Raw genomic sequence first — 24,580 nt, 5'->3', positions numbered from 1 at the left:
GTTGAGACCGAGTCTGCGCATGGGTAGACATGGGTAGGCAGACCATTCCATAAAAATGGAACTCTGTAGGAGAATTCTAGGGACAGTTAGGAGGCTTGTGTCTTGTGACCGTAGCGTACATGTCGGTATGTACTGCAGGACCAAATCGGAAAGATAGGTAGGAGCAAGCCCATGTAATGCTTTGTAGGTTAGCAGTAAAACCTTGACATCAGCCCTTGCCTTAACAGGAAGCCAGTGTAAAGAGGCTAGATGGAAAAAGCTGTCCTTGAAACAGTCTTGATATGTTTGTCAAAAGATAGATCAGGGTCCAGAGTAACACAGAGGTCCTTCACCGTTTTTTTGGAGACGACTGTATAACCATCAAGATTAATTGTCAGATTCAACAGAAGGTCTCTTTGTTTCTTGGGACCTAGAACAAGCATCTCTGTTTTGTCTGAGTTTAAAAGTAGTGCCACTGTAGTCGTCAGCAAACTTAATGATGGTGTTGGAGTCGTGTTTGGCCACGCAGTCGTGGGTGAACACAGAATACTGGAGGGGACTAAGTACAAGGATCAGCGTCAGCCATGTTCTTCAGCACCATCTTTTCAGTAATTCCAAAATGTTGGCCTAACAGATGCATTTTCCGTTGGTAAGAAGATCGCATAGGATCATGTCGCCTAATATATTGTAACGACCTTAAACCAACACCTAGCGACCTCATAAAGATTAAGTTGTTCACTTGACAGTCGCTGGACCCGGGTTTGAGTCCTTGTCGGGGTTACCACTCAAATTCGCTAGAATATAAATTGTACTTTTATTATATAGGCCTAAATCAAAATCATAATGCAGGGCATGTCTCTCCTTTTCTGACATTACTGGTTTAGACCTGCTCATTCAATCGCCAACCATGCTAGAAAGTAAATATACTATATTTACATTAATATTTGGACATCCCTTCAAATTAGTCGATTTGGCAATTTCAGCTACTCCCGTTGCTGACAGGTGTATAAAATCGAGCACACGTTCATGCAATCTCCATAGACAAACATTGCAGTAAAATGGCCTTACTGAAGAGCTCAGTGACTTTTCAATGTGGCACCATCATAGGATGCAACCTTTCCAACAAGTCAGTCTGTCAAATGTATTCCCTGCTAGAGCTGCCCCGGTCAATTGTAAGTGCTGTTATTGTGAAGTGGAAACGTCTAGGGGCAACAAAGCCTCAGCCGCGAAGTGGTAGGCCACACAAGCTCACAGAACGGGACCACCGAGTGTTGAATTGCATAGCGCGTAGAAATCGTCTCTCCTCGGTTGCAACACTCACTACCGAGTTCCATATTGCCTCTGGAAGCAACGTCTCTTCCCAGAAGAGTGGAGGCTGGGGGGACAAAGGGGGGACAAACACCATATTAATGCCCATGATTTTGGAATGAGATGTTTGACGAGCAGGTGTCCATATACATATTTGGTCATGTAGTGTAGACCAGTAGCCTAAGACAGTATGGGTCGGCTACAGTATTGCTGTGCGATAGGAGCGCAACATAATAGCCTATTTAATCTCAGAGCCTATACCAAGGCAGGAGATAGAAACACAATCATGTATTGATAAACAAAATATTGAACAACAATTCATCTTTTGCATAGAAATGTAGGCTGTAGGCAGCATTTACTTTTAAAAGTCACTGCTTAAGATTACAACATTCTGCCCATACCTCTACAGAAATGGGATCAAATTTGCCATTTGCACTTTCTTTTATGAACTGTCATGGCCCAGTTTCAACACCTCCAAATCATGCAGAAAATTAGGTCATTTTTGTCAAAGGTGAATGGAGATCGTTTTCCACACTCATTTATGAGCGCAGAAATAAAGTATGGCTCTGATTTATCAAAGAAAACTTGTATATGTTGCGTGCAACAACAATTATTTGTTGCGCATGTGAATTCTAGAATCTCCACCACAAACACCAGAATTTTGTTAGAAATATATGCATGGTTGATACTGTAAATGAGACCCCAGTTGTTGTTGCATGCTACTGATGAGTGATGTAGTCTATTGCATTTAGAGTGGTTATGTGGATTTGCTAATGGTTTAGTAATGGTTTAGTTTTGGTAAATTAATGTTTTTTTTGTTGTAATAATTGTTCTAAAAGCCAGGGGCCTCATTTATAACCATTGCATACATTTTACACTAAATATCTGCGCACGCTATTTCTGCGCACGCACAGATTTACATTTATAAACGTGGCACATGCCATACATAAACACATTTCCCGTTATAAAGCAGACCTGTCGAAGAACTGTGCGTGCGTGAAAGAGCATTATAACTAAGGCCCACTAAATACAACATGCTTACCATGAAATGCTTACTTAATTAAGGATCGGACACTTTTTTTCAATTTTCCCCTAAAATAACATACCCAAATCTAACTGCCTGTAGCTCAGGACTTGAAACAAGGATTTGCATATGCTTGATACCATTTGAAAGGAAACACTTTGTAGTTTGTGGAAATTTGAAATGAATGTAGGAGAATAAAACACCTTTTTGTTCCATCATCTTTGAAATACAAGAGAAAGGCCATAATGTACTATTCCAGGTTATGTGCAGTTTAGATTTTGGCCACTAGATGGCAGCAGTGTATGTGCAGCGTTTTAGACTGATTCATTGAACCATTGCATTTATGTTCAAAATTATTTATTAAGACTGCCCAAATGTGCCAAATTGGTTTGTTAATACGTTTTCAAGTTCAGAACTGTGCACTCTCCTCAAACAATAGCATGGTATTCTTTCACTGTAATAGCTACTGTAAATTGGACAGTGCAGTTAGATTAACAAGAACTTAAGCTTTCTGCCCATATCAGATATATCCATGTCCTGGGCTTTGTGATGGCCACTCCAATACCTTCACTTTGTTGTCCTTAAGCCATTTTGGAATGACCCATTTGGAAGACCCATTTGCGACCAAGCTTTTACTTCCTGACTGATGTCTTGAGATGTTGCATCAATATATGCACATCATTTTCCTCCTCATGATGCCATCTATTTTGTGAAGTGCACCAGTCCCTGCTGCAGTCCTCATGATGCCATCTATTTTGTGAAGTGCACCAGTCCCTCCTGCAACAAAGCACCCCCACAACATGATGCTGCCACCCCCGTGCTTCTCAGTTGGGATGGTTATCTTCGGCATGCGAGCCTCCCCCTTTTTCCTCCAAAACACAGATGGTCATTGTGGCCAAACAGTTCTATTATTGTTTCATTAGACCAGAGGACATTTCTCCAACAAGTATGATCTTTGTCCCCATGTGCAGTTGCAAACCGTAGTCTGGCTTTTTTATGGCGGTTTTGGAGCAGTGGCTTCTTCCTTGCTGAGCGGCCTTTCAGGTTATGTCGATATTGGACTCGTTTTACTGAAGATATAGATACTTTTGTACCTGTTTCCTCCAGCATCTTCACAAGGTCCTTTGCTGTTGTTCTGGGATTGATTTGCACTTTTCGCACCAAAGTACGTTCATCTAAAGCAGACAGAACTCGTCTCCTTCCTGAGCGGTATGACGGCTGAGTGGTACCATGGTGTTTATACTTGCGTACTATTGTTTGCACAGATGAACGTGGTACCTTCAGGCGTTTAGAAATTGCTCCCAAGGATGAACCAGACTTGTGGAGGTCTACCATTTTTTTCTGAGGTCTTGGCTGATTTATTTAGATTTTCCCATGATGTCAAGAAAAGAGGCACTGAGTTTGAAGGTTGGCCTTGAAATACATCCACAGGTACACCTCCAGTTGACTCAAATGATGTCAATTAGCCTATCAGAAGCTTCTAAAGCCATGACATAATTTTCTGGAATTTTCCAAGCTGTTTAAAGGCACAGTCAACTTAGTGTATGTAAACTTTTGACCCACTGGAATTGTGATACAATGAATTATAAGTGAAATAATCTGTCTGTCAACAATTGTTGGAAAAATTACTTGAGTAGTGCACAAAGTAGATGTCCTAACCATCTTGCCAAAACTATAGTTTGTTAACAAGAAATTTGGGGAGTGGTTGAAAAACAACTTTTAATGACTCCAACCTAAGTGTATGTAAACTTCCCACTTCAACTCTAGGTAGGGGTAAAGTGACTATGTATAGATAATAAACAGAGAGTAGCAGCAGTGTATGTGAAGAGTGGGAAGGAATGTGAACGTATGTATGTGTGTGTATGTTCTCGGGTCAATATACATGTAGGTAGGTGTGTTTTGTGTGTATGTCCATGTATGTGTGTGTGTATGTGTGAAAAAGGTTTGCAGTGAGAAATTGGAATACTTATGGCAACATCACAAATCTAAAGGGATTGACATTATTCTGAACAACAGTGCATACCCCATACCCCCACCCAGTACGAGTAATGTTGCTAATGGACAGAACTACTATAATGACAGATGTCAAGCCCGGTCTGATAGTGTACCGCTGACCACGCTCCCTTGGTGTGAAACTACTGAAACGGTACAACCAGACTATTTATCAGATACATGCAATCAGATCAGATGTCACTTATGAGATTTTAAAGGCCACAAGGCCCCAGTCCTCCCATGCCCTCATGCATATCTTCGATGCCTGTCTGATTAAGGGAAAGGTACCTGACTCATGGCACGGAAGGGTGCTTTTATCCACCGAATACCCCAAAAAGTCAATGTTCCAGATGATCCATCTATGCTGACAAAATTATAAACGCAACATGTAAAGTGTTGGTTCCATGTTTCATAAGCTGAAATAAAAGATACCAGAAATGTTTCATACACACAAAAATGTTATGCACAAATTTGTTTACATCCCTGTTAGTGAGCAAGATAATCCATCTGATTAAACAGCATGATCATTACACAGGTGCACCTTGTGCTGGCGACAATAAAAGGCCACTCTAATATGTGCAGTGTTGTCTCACATCACAATGCTGTAGATGTCTCAAGTTTGGCGGGAGTGTGCAATTGGCATGCTGACTGCAGGTATGTCCACCAGAGCTATTGCCAGAGAATTGAATGTTCATTTCTCTACTATAACCCACCTCAGACGTCGTTTTTAAGTATTTGGCAGTACGTCCAACCGGCCTCACAATCGCAGACCATGTGTAACCATGCCAGCCCAGAACCTCTACATCTGGCTTCTTCACCTGCGGAATCGTCTGAGACCAGCCACCCAGACAGCTGATGACACTGCGGAGTAATTTGTTCTATAATATAGCCCTTTTGTGGGGTAAAACTCATTCTGACTGGCTGGGCCTGGCTCCCCAGTAATTTCCACAACAATTAACATAAACACATTTAGCATCTCATGGCTTCCATTGCGTAGCCTACAAGCCACTGATGCAGACCTTTGGAACGTCTACATTTTAAAAAGTCAAAAAAATCTATTTTAAATAGCATACACCCCTCAAACTCAACTCTGCAGTTTCACTGCATCTTTTCATTGTTGCTCGCTCTCTAATTAGGGACTGATTTAGACCTGGGACACCAGGTGGGTGGAATTAATTATCAGGTAAAACAGAATGTCTTAGGCCCTGAATTGGCTATGCCATATGGGTGTGGGCTACACTAGTTCATTTAGCAGACACAATTTGCTTACAATTCTGTGGCATTTAAAAAAATGATTTTATAGTACGAAGAATACAATTGAACATAGCTGAATGAAATAGAAAGGATCTTTTCTCCAAATGATTTGCAAGGAAGTGCGCACATGTGGCTATTCTGTCTTGAGCAGTAAGCAGAGAAACAAATCTTCCTATATGCGTTGGCTTATATGTTTTGTATGATTTTTAATACATTCTAATGCTGCATGATACGACTCTAATGAAAAAAATTGTATGAAAAGAATGAGCTCTGATTTGTTTCTTGTGCAGGCTGCACACACTTCATCAGTCTCTCATTCAGGCCTCGTATTTCCCGGCGGTATCCCACTTGTGTTGCTGTAATGCCCCCTAAAAAATCCATACCTTTTCCTGGCTGCTGTGCTCTGAAGCATCTCTCACTCACATGGCTCTCTTATATATCTCAATTCTTATCCCTATTTTCTTAGCCCTATATGAAACCATCACAGTCAGAAAAGATAAGGAATTTCTTCTGCAATGATAATTAAATAAATAATCGGAAATAGATGAATTATTTTTGAATGTAAAGATAAAATGAATAGATTTTCGCTCTTCTCACTAACAGCAAATTATTACATCTTGTTATTATATTTAGGGATCTGTTTTTTGTTATGAATAAGTCATCACACAGTGCATTCGGAAAGAATTCATTACCCCTTGACTTTTTCAACATTTTGTTACTTTACAGCCTTATTCTAAAATGTATTAAATAATGTTTTCCCCTCACCAATCTACACACAATACCCCACAATGACAAAGCAAAAACCGGTAATTAGAAATGTTTGCACATTTATTTTTAAAAATACAATGTAAATATCACATTTATGCAAGTATTCAGACCCTTTACTCAGTACTTTGTTGAAAGACCTTTGGCAGCGATTACAGCCTCAAGTCTTCTTGAGTATGACGCTACAAGCTTGGCACACCTGTATTTGGGGAGTTTCTCCCTGTCAGGTTGGATCGGTAGCATTGCTGCACAGCTACTTTCAGGTCTCTCCAGAGATGTTCAATCGGGTTCAAGTCCAGGCACTGGCTGGGTCACTCAAGGACATTCAGATACCTGTCCCAAAGCCACTCCTGCGTTGTCTTGGCTGTGTGCTTAGGGTCGTTGTCCTGTTGGAAGGTGAATCTTCGCCTCAGTCTCAGAGGTCCTGAGTGCTCTAGAGGAGGTTTTCATCAAGGATCTCTCTGTACTTTGCTCCATTCATCTTTGCCTCGATCCTGACTAATCTCCCAGTCCCTGCCAAGGAAAAACATCCCCACAACATATGCTGCCACCACCATGCTTCACCGTTGGGTTAAAGAGTTCAACCCTGGTTTCATCAGAACAGAAAATCTTCTTTCTAATGCTCTGAGAATCTTTAGGTGCCTTTTGGCAAACTTCAAGTGGGCTGTCATGTGCCTTTTTCTGATTAGTGACTTCGGTCTGGCCATTGTACAATAAAGACCTGATTGGTGAAGTGCTGCAGAGATGGTCCAGGCTCATAACAGTATAGCAGATGCCATTCCATATGTGTATCATCTCACTCTGGGTAAAGGTGCATAACAACACTCCTCTGCAAGTTGTCACTCATACCATTCATGGCCATGAATGCACAATCAACAATACCTTGAGGAATTTGAAGATCTGATAATCTGCAAGGAGGTCAAGAGTGATGGAACCCCAATTGGGACATTTTAGTCATTTAGCAGACGCTCTTATCCAGAGTGACTTACAGGAGCAATTAGGGTTAAATTCCTTGGTCAAGGGCACATCGGCAGATTTTTCACCTAGTCAGCTTTGGGATTTGAACTAGTGGCCTTTTGGCTACTGGCCCACAGCTCTTAACTGCTAGGCTACCCTGTAGGGACCCCACTACTAATCGTATGAACTGTGAAGAGATATAAAATAGATTTAAAGTTACAGTGTTGGATGACCGTACTGTCTTATAGGCTATCCTATGTTTGAGTTAAATAATGCCATGTAACCCAGCAATCCCATCAGAAAGTGCCCTAGTCAGCCAGTGCACTCGATCCATCCTTGATTACCTTTAAGAGCACAATTAAGGGAAAGAAACACAGCTTTTATTCCCCTTTATTCCCCAGACAAACATAATGGGTCCCACAAGACTGAACTTCAGTTAACCATCCATGTAAATGAAACACACACCAGTGCAAGGGGAGCTAATTGACCATGCAACTGCAGCCAGACATTAGACCCCAAGGCTTTACTGAACTCTCCCAGCTCAATGAACTGAGATTACTATTTGGCAGTCAACACTGAGTTCCTGTCTATGTGTTCCTAACAATTTACAATGTAATTCAAGATGAACCAGCCAGAGTATACAACCCTGGCAACAATTCCCTGTTCGGTTTGCCAGACAGACATGACAACTGAAGCATGTTCTGTCCCTGTGTTGGAACAGCATAGGCTACAAGGCATTTTCCAATAGCTCCAATCTGTCAGTCTGTCTACACAAGAGGATTGTGGTCAAGTAAACTCCTTAGGTAATAGATGTTATCCCCTTCCTCCACTGATAATGCAGCCTTATCTCTCTCTCTCTCTCTCTTTCTCTCTCTCTCTCTCTCTCTCTCTCTCTCTCTCTCTCTCTCTCTCTCTCTCTCTCTCTCTCTCTCTCTCTCTAGGAAAACACAACTCTGCCGATACTTGAAGTGTGGAGGCAAGATAGGGTTTGTTTGTCCTGCAGAATCTGAAAGGCAGTTTTAGGGGGACAGGTTTAAAACACATTATTCAGCTGAGATTATCTCCCAGTTTCCCAGCCTAGATGTTTTACTTTGTACAAAAGCACACTCCACTCTACTGTGGTCTTAGTTGTTAGTTTGTCAGGTATTTTTCGCAGTTCCCTGTGGTGTACAGATGCACTGTAGTGTTGGCACTGGCAGGGACCTATAATCTCCTCTCCACTTTGTTCCTCTCTTCCTGTCTCTCCTCCTCTCCTCATGTCTCTCCACCTCTTCACCATCTCCTCCTTTCCCGGTTCCTCTCTCAGCACATGGACTCAAGATGCTTGTCAGAGTTTTCCGTTCCCACCTGTATGCAGGTCATTCAGTCGGCTTTGAAATTCCCTTTTCCTATTCCACAAATATGGCTGTGTTCCCTTTTGTTAGCCTCTACATGTCATACTGAGCTGTTTAAAAAGAGCCGCTGACGGCTCTACTGCACTGTCTAGGTAACAGCATGGACCCACCATGTTACCCGTTTTCTCTGAGAATTGGGTTCAACAGAGAATATGGACTTCTAGACATGTTGTTACAAAGCCCAACTAGCCAACCAATTAGAGCATAATCTCTATCAGGTAGTTTTCATTTTAACCTTTTCTAGCGGGAGAGACATGTTTTCAGCTGTGCCAGTATGTGGTAAGTGGGGGGTTCTCAGGTAAATGGCCTTTTCTTGTAATCTCTGATTCAGGATTTACCTTGATACGTGCATAAGAAGATGTGTACCGTTTGATAATGTTGTATTATAATGTAACATAACAATACAGTAATCAATGGATTAGGCTTAATACAGGCATGCTGGAATGTCCAACCATAAGCACCTTGTTTTCAACACCTTGCTCTGTTCAGTACCGTGCTTTAGCTGTACAGTAGACTATATGCCCTGGTGAGTTGTGGAATGCTGAATGTGGCTCACAGCAGGCTTTTCATCACGTTATCAGAGAGTAGTCATGTGTGACTTGAGTCCTCCAGGTCTGGAGGGAGACTGCTGCACTGCGGGCTGGTAGTGTGAGAGACAGGGGACTGAAAGATTAATGTGATCTGCAGTTAACATGGGAGTGTTTTCACCACACACACACATGCACGCAGGAACACTCATATGCACGCACACACACATAGTCACACACACACGCCACTGGAGGTTGGTGGCACTCTAATTGGGGAGAACAAGCTCATTGAAATGACTGGAGCGGAATAAGTGAATGGTATCAAATACATCAAACACATGGTTTCCAGGTGTTTGATGCCATTCCATTTGCTCCATTCCGGTCGTTATTATGAGCCGTCCTCTCCTCAGCAGCCTCCTGTAACACACACACTCAAGATAAGGAACTTGTAAGTAAGCATTTCGTTGGCCGGTGTATACCATGTGTATCACGTACATACGACTAATAACACTTGAAACTCAGACAAAAATCCATGGCTTTCCGTATGTATATCCGGGTCGTTCTTGAATTGCTGTGGTATTTGCATCCCTTGCCTTTGCAACCATGAAAAACACTTTAAAATACAAATAGTTACACATCCTACATGTTTTTGTTTATGTTTAACTGTTTTTCAATGATAAAACAATGCAAGTCCTTTATACTGCAAAACGTTATGTTTATGCATTGATTAATGTACTTAGGGTAAGCAAATTGACTTGTCCCAGTAGTGATGTGTAGAGTTGTAGTGACATGTTTTGTGGATTTAGAGATATCTATTATTTTGAACAAAACTATTTAATATATTGTATAGATCAATAAAAATAAAGAAGGCTATTAAAATACTTCTTTATTACTAATATAATGTCTGTCCCTCAGTTTTATGTCATTGGTGTTATATTGAGCATTCCCTCCAGTGTGCCAGCAGTTATCGGGGGAGGGGTCTATTATTAATGAAAAGGATTAGCTAATCACACCCTTATAGTATGTCATAAATTTGAGGATTCCATTGATAATTTGCTGTGTCTAAATCCAAGGTGTCACTTGGTGTTACTCAATTTAAATGAATGGAAATAACATTGTGAGCAAAATGATTAATGATTTTATAAATTATTTTGGAATGGTTTATGACCTTAGATTTGGTCATCTGTTTTCATCCTCAATAACCTAAAATGTCTCATTGGTGTTACCATAATTGGTGGTGCTACTCCTGGTAGCACAATATTATGGTAAAAATTATTTAAAGTCATTAAGCTGCCATATTAGTTGATTTAGAATGGGAAGATGTAACCAAAAACATTTAATAAATAAAACAACAGAGGGGCGGCAGGGTAGCCTAGTGGTTAGAGCGTTGGACTAGTAACCGGAATGGTTGCAAGTTCAAACCCCCGAGCTGACAAGGTACAAATCTGTCGTTCTGCCCCTGAACAGGCAGTTAACCCACTGTTCCTAGGCCGTCATTGAAAATAATAATTTGTTCTTAACTGACTTCCTGGTTAAATAAAGGTAAATAAAAAATAAATCTAGAAAAAATAAGCATTTTCCCTCCCAAAAATCAAATCGAATCTAATTGTATTGATCACATACACATATGTAGCAGATGTTATTGCAGGTGTAGTGAAATGCTTGTGTTCCTAGCTCCAACAGAGCAGCAGTATGTAACAGTGCAGTAGTATCTAAAAATGCCATGTCCAAATGCTACCGTAATTCAAGAAGGACCCATCCGCCAAGATGAAAGGGCAGATATCAGATATTTCTGGAACTCTTGGCATTGAAGAAGGAGAACCCTGAGGCCTGTGATGTCTTGATCCTCTCAGTACACATATACGGTGCCTTCGGAAAGTATTCAGACCCCTTGACCTTCTTGACATTTTGTTAGGTTACAGCCTTGTTCTAAAATTGATTTAAAAAAAATAAAAAATCCCCTTCATCAATCTACACACAATAACCCATAATGACAAACAAAAACAGCTTTTATAAATGTTTTCTAATTTATAAAAAAATATGAAAAACAGAAATATTACATTTATATAAGTATTCAGATAATTAACGCAGTACTTTTTTGAAGCACTTTTGGCAGCAATTACAGCCTTGAGTCTTCTTGGGTATGACACCTGTATTTGGGGAAAGGTGAACCATCACCACAGTCTGAGGTCCTGAGCACTCTGGAACAGGTTTTCATTAAGAATCTCTTTGTACTTTGCCCCATTCATCTTTGCCTCGATCCTTACTATTCTCCCTGCTGCTGAAAAACACCCCCACAGCATGATGTTGCCACCACCATGCTTCACCGTAGGGATGGTGCCAGGTTTCCTCCAGATGTAATGCTTGGCATTCAGGCCAACGAGTTGAATCTTGGTTTCATCAGACCAGAGAATCTTGTTTCTCATGTTTTGATAGTCTTTAGGTGCCTTTTGGCAAACTCCAAATTGGGCTATCATGTGCCTTTTACTGAGGAATGGCTTCCGTCTGGCCACTCTACCATAAAGGCCTGATTGGTGGAGTGCTGCAGAGATGGTTGTCCTTCTGGAAGTATCTCCCATCTCCACAGAGGAACTCTAGAGCAATGTCAGAGTGACCATCGGGTTCTTGGTCACCTCCCTGACCAAGGCCCTTCTCCCCTGATTGCTCAGTTTGGCCAGGGAGCCAGCTCTAGGAAGAGTCTTGGTGGTTCCAAACTTCTTCCATTTAAGAATGATGGTACACTTCCCCTTTTTGGTACCCTTCCCCAGATATGTGCCTCAACACAATCCTGTCTCGGGAGGCTCTACGGACAATTCCTTCGAACTCATGGCTTGGTTTTTGCTCTGACATGCACTGTCAACTGTGGGACCTTATATAGATAGGTGTGTGCCTTTACAAATCACGTCCAATCAATTGAGTTTACCACAGGTGGACTCCAATCAAATTGTAGAAACATCTCAAGGATGATCAAAAATAGGATGCACCAGAGCTCTATTTCGAGTTGCATAGCAAAGGGTCTGAACACTTATGTATTTTTCTTCAGAATAATTATCTTTAATTCATTTGCAAACTTAAAAAAAAAAAAAAGTGCTTTGTCGTTATGGGGTATTGTTTGCAGAGACAGGGGACTGAAAGATTCATGTGATCTGCAGTTAACATGAGTGTTTTCACCACACACTCACACGCAGTCTATTCTTATTTAAAATTAAAGTGACACAGTGCATGACTCCAGCACCATTTTGTGGCTCCGTTACTGTTGACGTCTTGACGTCCGGAGGTCCTCTCTCTGCAGCGGTGATGAAGTGTCTGTTTGTTCATCATCCTTCATTCAAGGCTGTTGCTGTCCTGGGCTGCTACCCCAGTCCTCACTCAAAAATAAATGAGCAATATTAGGGCGTCATTTCTCACCCACTGTGTGCACTCAGAGAAAATACTACTCTCTGTGCTCCTGCTCTGCTAAATGATTAGACTGGCTCTACTGTGACTACATGTGGAGAAGTGCAGTCTTTAGGGGAGAATGAGACCCGGATGGAAACGCTGTTCAATCTGTCATGTCGGCCAGGGTACTCAGTAGTGAAAGAAATGTAGTGAATGGCTGCTGTCTTGTCCTACCTTCCTACAGAGAAGGTGAACGTGTTGGAGCACCTGTCCCAGCTGGCCGTCAACACCACTAATGTATCCTTATCTGTGGGGACCCAGAATTGTCTGACTCTTCACATTGGCCTGTACGCCACACTGGCAATGCCCACACACCAGGCATTTGGACCAAGGTATTACTCCTATTAACATACTATATTATATTATATTGATGTAAATTAACATTTTGTTTAAGTTATTTATATTGTGCTACCTCACATATATTGTGCTCCCTCCCAGGTTTGTAGATGAGTTCAGTGTGCTGATGGAGCTGCGTAGTGTTCAGCAGGAGGAGAGTAGCCTGGTCACCGTGCTCAGTTCCTACAGCCACATCCAGCTGCAGCTCCGTCTCAGCCCACACACGGTCACCTTCGTCTCCACTCACCACAGACATTACGAGTACGTTGTTAGTTTCACCTCCTAGTTTAGATGAATTCTGTCTTTCTGACTTTTTGTACAGTATAGTAAATGAAGCTGAGGTGCTTTGCTCCACTTGCAGCTAAAAACAATAAGTCAAGCAATACAAGTGAAGTAAATTTACCTCCCATTCCGTCCTGTCCCTCTAGGTTCCCAGTAGATATGCTGCCTGACGGCCAGTGGCACCAGGTCTCTGTAGGTGTGTCCTCCAGCTGGCTGGCCCTCTATGTGGACTGTGAGCTGGTGGAGAGGGTGAACTGGACCTACCCTGGACAGGACATTACCACTGATGGTCTGCTGATGCTGGGGGGCATCATAGAGGGCTTTGAGACTCCATTTGAGGTAAGGGTTTCTCGGATACTCAAATTTCACTCCCACTTTCGTCTACAGTATTCACTAGTAATGTAAAGTTATATAATAAATAGTAATCTGAATATTTTTCAATTCCTCATGATTTCAAGCACTTGATATGTTCAGAGAGAAGGTGCCTGCCACTCGATGGCAGTAGAGAGAAGTTAATGTCCCGTCACCAATTACTAGGCAGTTGTCAGCTTGACTTACTCGCTGAGAATTATTTCACTTAATTTGCTGTTGGTTTTCTGCAGTTATAATACTATATATCATAAATCCAAAATGTATTTTTTGAATTCAATCATACAATAAAGTTTGTCATCTTAAGTTATGTGACAAAATGTAAACAGAAATTGTTTTAGGGAATCTGGTCATTCTCTGCCTGCTCATTAATCCTCCCAGAGAGAGTTTACTGATTCTCCTGAAACCAGCTTCTCTTCACTTTAATTGAATCCAGAGCCGTTACTCTCGGTGTCAATTCATCACGGACGGACACAGGCAGGGTCTGGTTGCCATATCTTATTGGCTCTAGTCAGTTCCTGTATTACTATCACTGTACTGTCAAATTATCTGGATGATGTCAGCCTACTGTACTGCAAAGACTAAAGGTTGGGGACCGAAGAGCTGGCTGGGCTCGTTGGAAGGTTGGATATCCATGGGTATTTACACTTAGCTGCCTGTCCAATTGACCTGTCCTAAAGAAATCTCACATAGATCAGTGAGATAATCCAGTACTTTATACTGTGACTGTTGTAAGTAATTAGGCTGGGTGAAAAGTGGAAAGTGGAAGGTGAAGCCTTCCTTACTGTGTGTCTGAGGGATCTCCTCACCTTTCAGCAACAGTGTTTCAGGTTTCTACCTGTCTGTCTGTCTCAGGGTGCTCTGAGACAGATGACCTTTGTGATGGGTGACCCCGACGCAGCGAGACACCAATGTAACCTCCACCTCCCTATGTGTGATGGAACAGCCCCCAAAGCTCCACGCTCCCCAAGAACACCCCACACACACCAGGTACTAACTAACTACAGAACTTTGCAGTCCTCTCTGAAATATCAAGATAATTTTTTATGAAATATAATAATAATAATAACAAAATAAGACAATATGTATGTAATTTATACTGGGATTAAAAACGAGACAATTTATTATACAGTATGCCATTTAGATCTATTCTTTTACATCTACTGCCTTTTAATTTTTAATTTCTTAATATTTTAGGATGCCGAGTTGTCCTCTGGTGACCTGCTAGATGACTTGACATACAGTACAGGGAGTTCCAGAGAGAGTTCCACAGATAAAGGGGATGCTGTCATGGTGAGTACCTTTGATAGGGAGATAATTCCATTGTCATGTACAGTAGTTGATGTAAAGCCATGTGAGTCAGCCCAATTTAGACAAAAGCCACGGATTTGCCTGGTTTTAAAGTCTTTAATCTCTTTTGAATTATAGTGCATTAGGGGATAATGGGTCCCTTACATGTGCTTTGTACAGTGTTCCAGTGTACCAGTAGTAACAGTTGTAGTAATCTATGCTTACGACACTATTAAAGGCAAATAAGTGACAGATGTAGTGGTTGGTTAGAGATATTGCCTGAACAATCTGGGAAGTGTATCATTGATGGAGGTGAGGTGAGGAAATTCCACTGATTTCTCATTTGTCCCCATAAACCCCTAGTTTTATTTTCCTAATGGGGAAGGCTGTGATTCACTAGAGTACTGGGAACAAGCCTGGTTCAGCGCCGGCCACTTCAGAGCAGTGTGTGTGTGCTAAAAGCGGCGCTGGCTTTGACAAATGCCCCATCAGGGAGGGATAAGGGGCTGCCCTGGCCCTGGGTCTCACACACTAGACTGCAGCTCACAAATACATCCAGAGTACTTTTACCAGCTGTCCTCAAACGTCATTCATTACCCACCGCACAGGCTCTTTACTATAGGCTTAAAAAGACCAAGTGCATACTTCAGCATTAGTATACACTTCAGTGTATACTTGTTATTTAAACATTGGACAAGACATTTTCCTCATTATTGTTATGTTCAAGTTGACATTTCTTTGCTTTATTGAAATCTGGTTGTCCGTGGCAGTTCTAGACTTGATGACGCTCTGTTTAAATGGTCTTTGTTAATCTGTTTTACGTACACAGGATGTTTGAGAAGTGCATTAAGGGTTTTCACTTTTTTATTGAACTGAACTGAAAGTCCTCAAATGCCCAAAGTAACATACCTTTAGTATAACAATGATAGTTTCACCAGTCCATACCTGTCTTAGATCATCAGTCAACCACTAAATGGGGGGGAAGTACTGAGTTGTATCTTCATCTCAAAGTGTTAAGACTTGCAGTCGGCCTTGTGGGCTCCACTTCACTTGTTGAGAGGTCAAATGACCCCCATAATACACCCACAGGATGTGTACTCACTTTCTCCTTTTAAGATGAGCGATATGGGCCACAGAAGGTGCCAAAGAGCCTCTGGATCATAATTCACAAGTACTGAAACTCAGGATCAGATAAGGTCTATTTCCATTATCCATTACCTTACAACCTCTGTGCTGAAAGTGAAAGTGTGAGGACTGTTGACCTGATGTCCATACTGTCACTAATGCATAGGTTAACCTGTTAATGAACCACCATTAGAGGATTACTTTACAAAGGGCAATAGAATAAAAGGTGAGTTTGCAAGGGCCATTTAGCACAAGTCAAGGCAAAATCTAGATCAGACATCAGCCCAAGAGCAATACCATTTACAACTTGCCAACTATTTCACGCAAACCTCAACCTCATGACTCACAACCTTATGGGGGTGTTTTATTACATTGTATCCCAAGTAGCAGGTTCGAAATAACATTTCTTGACTGTTCTGCCATCTATCAGCATATGAGATTGGGACATTCATCCACAGGTTTGTCGCTGTACTGCATGCATCCACCTATGGTAGCTTATACTGTAAGTCACATCATTGAAATGGCAAAAGGGAGGAACAAGAAAGAAGCAGTCATGACTCATGGTTGCCAAGCTACTGTACCTCACTAGTGAGCAGAGTAATTATGGCCCAGGCTTGTGGGAGTTCTGTTCTGAGCTGGTACTGTATCACACAGCTCTGTGTTCTCATCTCTCGTCCACATTGGCAGTTCTAGTCTATCATCTGCGACTTTGACCTCAGACCACTGAAACTTGTAATCATATTCACTGGGCTATAATTTAGTTAGCCAAATAAAAAAATATATGAGAAGAGAGGGAGGCGCTGAAAAAAGGGTTGCTTTATTACTAGCCTATTGTCTCCCATCTCTATTCACACCCTTGCTAAAATGTACATGAGAAAAATGTGTTCTCTCACCTTATGTTTTAATGGAAACCACATGCCATATACTGCGGCCTGGCCTCGATGTGGTAAGTGTAGACAGCAGCTTATTCCATAGACAGAGGCTCTGGGAGCAGTTAGCAAGCCTGTGTAGATTGGTGATGGTACTGATGCAAGTTCATTTGCTAAGGGATTTTCCTCTTATGTCTCCAGTCTAGTGAAAATGGGGGAAACCTCAAGAGATTTTTCCCACTCTTAAGTAAAGCGTATTCTGTAGTGGTTTCCCTTGGTTTATGCTATTGCCATGGTTTCTCATTAATACCCATAATCCCTCCTTGTGGTCACTGCTGCTTTGATTCTGAATGCTGTAGGTCTCCAGCTTAATCGTTTTCTTCAATCAAATTAGCATCTGTCAGATCATTAGCTGATCATAGCTGTGGTTTTTTATATATTACATCTGCCTCTGTGGCTTCTGTGCCATTTCAACAGCTCTGAAGTATCTTTACCAGCTACAGTATGTGTGTGCTCCTTCCTATTTTATCTCATTCACAGCTTGGTATGTTTAATCATACAACATTAGTGCATACATTCATATCACTAAGTACAGAAAATCTAGTGGTGGAAGTCCTAAGATCCACCTGGACCTCAGCAGCCGAGATAGAGTGATGAGGTGATGGGTATCCATCCTCTTGTCCTCTGGCTTAGCCTGGCACACCCTATCCCACCACACCCCACCCTACACCACCCCACCACACCCACCCACCCACCCTACCCTAACCCACCCATCCCATCCCACCCCACCCCATCCTACCCCACACCACACCACCCATCCCACCACACCCACCCCATCCTACCCCACCCAGCCACCCAACCACCTCACACCATCCCAGCACACCCCATCCCACCCTACCCCACTCTGCCACCCACAACACCACAACACCCCACACCACCACACCTCATCCCACCCACCCAGCCACCCCACCCCATCCCACCACACCCCATCCTACCCTACCCCACCCAGCCACCCACAACACCACAACACCCCACACCGCTACACCTCATCCCACCCAGTCACCCACCCACCACACCCCACCCAACCAGCCACCCCACCCCATCCCACCAAACCCCATCCCATTCTACCCCACCCACCCACCCAGCCATTCGACCACACCCCACCCCACCCCACACCACCCCAACCAACCATCCATCCACCCACCCACCCACCCAGCCACCTCACACCACCCCATCCCACCACACCCCATCCGACCCTGCCCGCCCGCCCAGCCACCCCACACCACAATATCCCATCCCACCCACCTAGCTACCCTATTCCACCACACCACACCCCATCCCATCCTACTCCACCCAACCAACCCACACCACCACCACACCTCATCAAACACCACCCCACCCCATTTCAACCCACCACACCTCACCCACCCAGCCCCCATCCCATCTCATCGCAGCCACCACACTCCATCCCATACCACCACACCGAGCCAGCCTACCCAGCCGCCACACCCCACCACACCCCATCCCAGGCAGCCAAGCCGAGCTGTGGGTGGGAGACTGAGAGTGGGAGCGCAGCCCAGGGTGTGTCTATGTGTTCCTGCTCACGGGGAAGGCACTGGGAAAGAGCACTGCATACTTTGCCAGGGAGGACTCCTGTGGACTAGGAGGGGTGTAGTAGGAGTGGTGCTCTCCTATTGTAATGTACTGTAGCCATGCAGTATTTTACCTGGATACTGGGCTGCTTAATGCTGGATTCTTTCCTCTTTGGATTGTGTTTGGAGGGTCAATGGAGAGCATCTTACACGGTAGGGAACCACCTGACCATTTAGATACTGTAGGCAGAATTCACTAACTAGTTCATAGTTGTGATGATCAGGTTGTAGACTTTAATGTCAAATACATTTGCTGCTGTGCTCACTACAGTAACACTATTGTCCCCAGGTGATAAATACAGAACTGCTTAGGAATCCCACTGTTGTGATTGTGTTGATGTACTGTAGCACAGTGTATGTATGTTCATCCTGGTTATTAGCCCATGGTTTGTTTACTCTACGTCTATGATAGACATTGACATGCTTGTTTTTGCCATATAAAGATTTTCTTTGCTGTTATTTAGTTCATCATGGGGTATTATACTTTAGCCATAAGACAGAGACTCCTCTAAACAGATCCATATGAAGCAAGGTTCTTCATTGCCAGCACATGTGGGTACATCCTTAATAAACAAAGGTTTTCTTATGGCCTTGTAGAACATCAGAAATTCTGTAATCTGTAGTGATCTATCCTAAAAATAGAATGTGACAACAACAGTATTACATCATGTGTTCACCCCCTTTTTACTCATCTGTTAATATTCCCGCTCTAATAATTCTACTACAGGACACGTCCTCGAAACATCTCTGATGACTATATAAAGCTGGGGATGATGGAGTGTATTTGCCCAGCTGCATTTTTAGACACATGGCCGGTGCAGATCATCCTCATACCTGTGTCTAAGCCTTTGATTTTTGGTCCTCCATCATAATGTACTGTTAGGTCAACCCGTTGGATACAGATTCCCCCCTGCCTGGGGACCAGTGAGCTGGACCTTCCTTCAGGAGTCTTTCACATGGTGCTCTTTCATACTAAGGTCTCTGGGTGACATGGTCTTTGTTTACATCTTCCAGTCTGACCCGTAGCGATGACCTTGTCAGCTACACGTCATCCCCCTAATGAAACCATTTCCTGCCTGCAGAATGCACCGGTCCCCATTCAAACCTCACTGCTACATGATACAGGAATGATGCACTCATCTCATCAGTCAACCATTGTTCAGGAAGCATACAAATAGCTAGATAGTTTATGTTTAATTTATATGTTAAATATGTTTAGCTATTACACAAATTATCTGTCAGCAACATTTTGTGTTTGTTTGCACTATTGGAAAAGTTAATTGTATTTGATGGATTTCTAATTCTTTGTGTGTCTATCTGGCAGGATGTGTTTAGAGATACATGCCTGATTTCTTACTTTATAATCAATGTGTGTAAAGTATGAACTGTATTATGCTGAGATGAATACCAGGGATCCATTATTGCCCACTTCAGAGATCAAAGAGTCTGGACTACAGAATACTGTATTCCCTGGCCACATGCTCACCTCCAATTCACACTGTAGAGCAGAGCTCCAGCCCAGACACAGAACCCCAGACACAAGACCCCCAGACGTAGACCCCCAGACCCAGACCCTACTCACTCACTGCTGCAGCCACTGGCAGTGGGACAAGTATGGTGTCTCTCTGTCAGATGTTAACAGTGTATTTTCCCTTAGTGTTTCCATACGGCATCAAACCTCCTAAAGTAAGATTGTGCCTGACGTGTGCAAGGCTCTCACTAGCAGTCTCGTTCTGTTAGTGCTCTGCCTACTCCTCCAATACAGTGTTTCCATTCTAGGGCTCAGCCTGGGGATGAAAGGCAGAGCTATAGGGAGGTTGAGGAGATTAGTTGGACAAATAGTTTCAGGCCCAGGGAGATCAAGTATCCGCTCATCTAAGAGAAGAGAGAGAGAGAGAGAGAGAGAGAGAGAGAGAGAGAGAGAGAGAGAGAGAGAGAGAGAGGCAATGCTGGCTTATTACATATAAAGGCCCATTGTCTGCTGTAGGGGAGGCCAGTGTGAGATGGACTGAAGCTCTGCCACTCACCTGGGTGCAGTTATCTCTCTAATGTAATCCCAGCTTCTCTTTGAAGTTCGTGGTCATTAGGCCCAGACTTAATAACCAATTTTTATACTTATGTAAGTGATGCACAGCATTTTTTTATAATAAAAAACGACGAGTACTGTTTTTATATTACAGATGTAGGATCATTTGAGTCACTTTACTACAGCAGAAAAAGAATCCTGCAGCAACAGGAAATGTGAATTATTATGTGGATTATAAATAATGGTAATTACAAACTTTAAAGCCTTTTTAAAACTCAATTACAGTATAAGTTTGCATTTTCTGCTGGAAAAATCTCAGCAACAAAATAGTGATCAAATTAAGATCCTACATCTGTATGCACCTTTTATGTTGAGGTGAAAAAAGGAACATGTAATTGTGGAAATGTCTAGCTATTTAAAGCTGTTTCAGTCATTTGTTGTAGTTAATTTGATGGAACTGTTTGATAGAGATGTGTCTGTTGTGGGTGAGTGATCATTCTAGACACTCTGTATCAGAGGGATCTGGTGATGTGGCTGCAACCATTAACCATAGTTTTCTCTTTCTCTCTTTGTAGGATCCCTCCCTCCCAGAAGGCAAGTCTCCTATCTCCCAGCACGCAGCCACCCTACAACAACAAGGGAATGGGTTTGTAGGAGTTGATGAGGCAGACCCCTCTATCTTCACCCTACATCACACGGATACAGGTACCCGTGGCAGCAATTCCCCCTATACAGTCACTGCCTTGGATGAGAACATCACCACAGATGCAAAAGACAGACCACAACATGACATCATCGACCTGGACTCCACCGGCCCCTCCCCCAGTTTCCAAAGGAAAGGCTCTGACCAGAAGAGCCCATCCCAGTCTGGTCACCCTGACCCCAGTGTGCTCTTGGAGGAGAACCTGTTGCCTCCTGCAGGGTCAGCAGTGGAGCAGGGAAGGATTAGTAGTGGCTCTCACACACAGAAGGGCCAGGGGAACAGTGAGGAGGTCGGACAGGCTGGTTCTGATCACACAGGCTTGCTGACAGTGGCACCCAGTGAGGGTGATGTCATAGTCGGGTCTGACAACAAGATTTACAGGCTCCTGAGTGGCCCTCCAGGGCCAGTTGGCCCTCCAGGAGAACAAGTAAGAATCTCTTAGGGACCGTTTTTAGAGTTAGAAATGCTCATAGAGATATTTGTTTTCAAAACTCAGATCCTTTAAATATCACGCCACATAGAATCAAAGTCAGTGATTTCATAAAACCAAAGTGATTTTCTGAACACATGATTTTACAGAGACAGGTAGCAGAATAAACTGACATATCAGTGAGTGTCTTAGAATAGAGAATAGTCATCCATTTGTTCCTCATGAGAAGTACTGTATGTCTTCACGGGTTTATTCAGCTATGGTTTTCTTGTAAAACAATGATATCTTTGTCTCTATTGGAAAATGAAAACATCAGTGGTTTAATAACTGTCTTTAATTTGAATTCAAATATTCCCCACTGCAGCTCACTTAATGCAAAAAAACCTCCCTTTAATCTTTTGATTTTTTATTGCTTATAAGTACAGGTTATGGAAATACTGTACAAACGCTGTGGTTAAATCTACCCATATGACATGGACACAGACTGATTCATATGCATTCTACAAAATTACAGGAGAGAAAATAAACACCTCAAAAAGATGTGGCAGTAATATGCTACTGCAGACCAAAATGTACACTTTGACACACTCTGTTGCATCATCTTTAAGTTCTATTGCCAAACTGTGATCTTTGCCTGTTGTTCCAGTATCTTTATAATTTCCTGTAAATATCTGTCCCTATGTTCACCACATTTTCATGTTTACAGGGATGTGCTGGCAAAGAAGGCTATATTGGGTTCAAGGGAGACATGGTAAGGGAATAGATCACTGGTGAAATAATTGTTTTGAACATTTTTCAGTAATGCTGCTGAATGATGAGTAAACCCCAAATGACTTATGGATGTCATTTTTTTGGTAAGTACAGTATGTGAATTAGTTTTTTCAGTGTGTGTGTTGGTTCTATACAGATTAAAGATCTTAATTTCAGCCCTTTTTCTACAGCAGTAAAATAATCCTGCAGCAACAGGAAATTTGAATTATTATGTGGATTATAATTAATTAAGATTTTTGTAGGGGTTGATACGTTTTTCATAAGGGAAAATCGTCTGAAGTTTCAAAGTGGAAATTACAAACTTCAGAAGCCTTTTTGAACCTCAAATACACAGTTTTATATTTCCTGCATTGCAGAACAGTTCTGCAACAGGGTGATCAAATTAAGATGCTACATCTGTACCTGTTGGGACTTGTACTTTGTTGATCACAGTGGTGTAAAGTACTAAAGTAAAAAATACTTTAAAGTTCTACTTAAGTCGTTTTTTGGGGTGTCTGTACATTACTTTATTATTTATATATTTGAAAACTTTTACTTTTACTTCACTAGTTACCTAAGGAAAATAATGTACTTTTTACTCCATACATTTTACCTGACACCCAAAAGTACTCATTACATTTTGCATGGCTAGCAGGACAGGAAAATGGTCCAATTCACGCACTTATCAAGAGAACACCCCATGTCATCTCTACTGCCTCTGATCTGGCGGACTCACTAAACACAAATGCTTTGTTTGTAAATGATGTCTGAGTGTTGGTGTGTGCCCCTGGCTATCCATAAAAAAATATATAAAAGAAAATAATGCCGTCGGGTTTGTTTAACATAAGGAATTTTAAATGATTTATATGTTTACTTTCAATACTTAAGTATATTTTAGCAATTACATTGACTTTTGATACTTAAGTACATTTAAAACCAAACACTATTAGACTTTTTCTCCAATAGTATTTCACTGTGTGACTTTCACTTTTACTTGAGTAATAATCTATTAAAGGTATCTTTACTTTTGCTCAAGTATTACAATTGGGTACTTTTTCCACCTCTGGTTGACCATCACTCACTGTCATAGACTGCTCTCTTATCTCTGCTTTCCTAGGGATCTCAGGGTGTCAGAGGGCAGGAGGGCAGGAGAGGTGAGACAGGCCTCCCAGGTCCTCCAGGCCTACCCACCCTCTACCTGTGGAGGAACTCCCAGGAGGATTGGACTGACTTCAGGGTGAGATTCGTTCTGTCTGTCCAGTGTCCACCCATATCACAGCAGCCTGCCTAGGAGTATTATAAAACTTATTGTAACAATGCAGTTTTTGTGTATGTGCTGTGTTGTCAAAGAATAACTTGATCTCCCAGTTCACCTGGCTATGCTTTTGGAGGCTATACAGTAGAGCAGCAGCCACCACCGCCCACTGCCTCGGTTCAAATCAAATCAAATCAAATTGTATTTGTCACATGCGCCGGATACAACAGGTATAGATAGACCTTACCGTGAAATGCTTACTTACAAGCCCTTAACCAACAATGCAGTTCAAGAAATAGAGTTAATAAAATATTTACTAAATAAACTAAAGTTAAATTAAAAATAAAATCAATCAAAAAGTAACATAAGAAATGTACACAACAATAACAGGGGGTACCAGTACTGAGTCAATGTGCAGGGGTACAGGTCGGTCGAGGTCATTTGTAAAGTGACTATGCATAGATAATAATCAGCGAGTAGCAGCAGTGTAAAAACGAAGGAGGGGGGTCTTGGGCTTGGGGGTAGAAGCTGTTAAGGAGCCTTTTTGGACATAGACTTGGCGCTCCGGTACCGCTTGCCGTGCGGTAGCAGAGAGAACGGTCATGTCTTTGACATTTTTTCGGGACTTCCTCTGACACCACCTATTATATACTGTAGGTCCTGGATGTCAGGAAGCTTGGCCCCAGTGATGTACTGGGCCGTTTGCACTACCCTCTGTAGCGCCTTACGGTCAGATGCCGAGCAGTTGCCATACCAGGCAGTGATGCAACTGGCCAAGACGCTCTCGATGGTGCAGCTGTAGAACTTTTTGAGGATCTGAGGACCCATGCCAAATCTTTTCAGTCTCCTGGGGGG

The 24,580-nt window shown here is 42.4% G+C and overlaps 1 protein-coding gene across 5 annotated transcripts in view; it reads left to right on the top strand.

The window, feature by feature from the left end:
- Positions 1-24,580, top strand: part of si:dkey-61l1.4 (uncharacterized) — a 66,620-nt gene that overhangs the window by 18,518 nt on the left and 23,522 nt on the right. For 4 of the 5 annotated variants that reach the window (XR_016496559.1, XR_016496560.1, XM_090237211.1 and 1 more), the window contains exons 2-9: positions 12,823-12,970; positions 13,077-13,235; positions 13,403-13,595; positions 14,481-14,615; positions 14,823-14,918; positions 21,163-21,717; positions 22,427-22,471; positions 23,588-23,707. Coding sequence is in view for 3 of the 5 variants with exons in the window: in XM_090237211.1 (XP_090093337.1) it covers positions 12,823-12,970; positions 13,077-13,235; positions 13,403-13,595; positions 14,481-14,615; positions 14,823-14,918; positions 21,163-21,717; positions 22,427-22,471; positions 23,588-23,707 (1,451 nt within the window). In the remaining 2 variants the exon portion in view is untranslated. Of the gene's footprint in view, positions 1-12,822; positions 12,971-13,076; positions 13,236-13,402; positions 13,596-14,480; positions 14,616-14,822; positions 14,919-18,495; positions 18,715-21,162; positions 21,718-22,426; positions 22,472-23,587; positions 23,708-24,580 lie in introns of those variants that run through there. The other variant, XM_090237212.1, reaches the window with a different exon arrangement.

This window comes from Oncorhynchus mykiss, chromosome 6 (assembly GCF_057628025.1).
Source record: "Oncorhynchus mykiss isolate SJ-2025 chromosome 6, ASM5762802v1, whole genome shotgun sequence".
NCBI classification, from domain to species: domain Eukaryota; kingdom Metazoa; phylum Chordata; class Actinopteri; order Salmoniformes; family Salmonidae; genus Oncorhynchus; species Oncorhynchus mykiss.
Note: the sequence above shows the minus strand (reverse complement) of the source record. Positions and strands in the feature narration are given on the sequence as shown.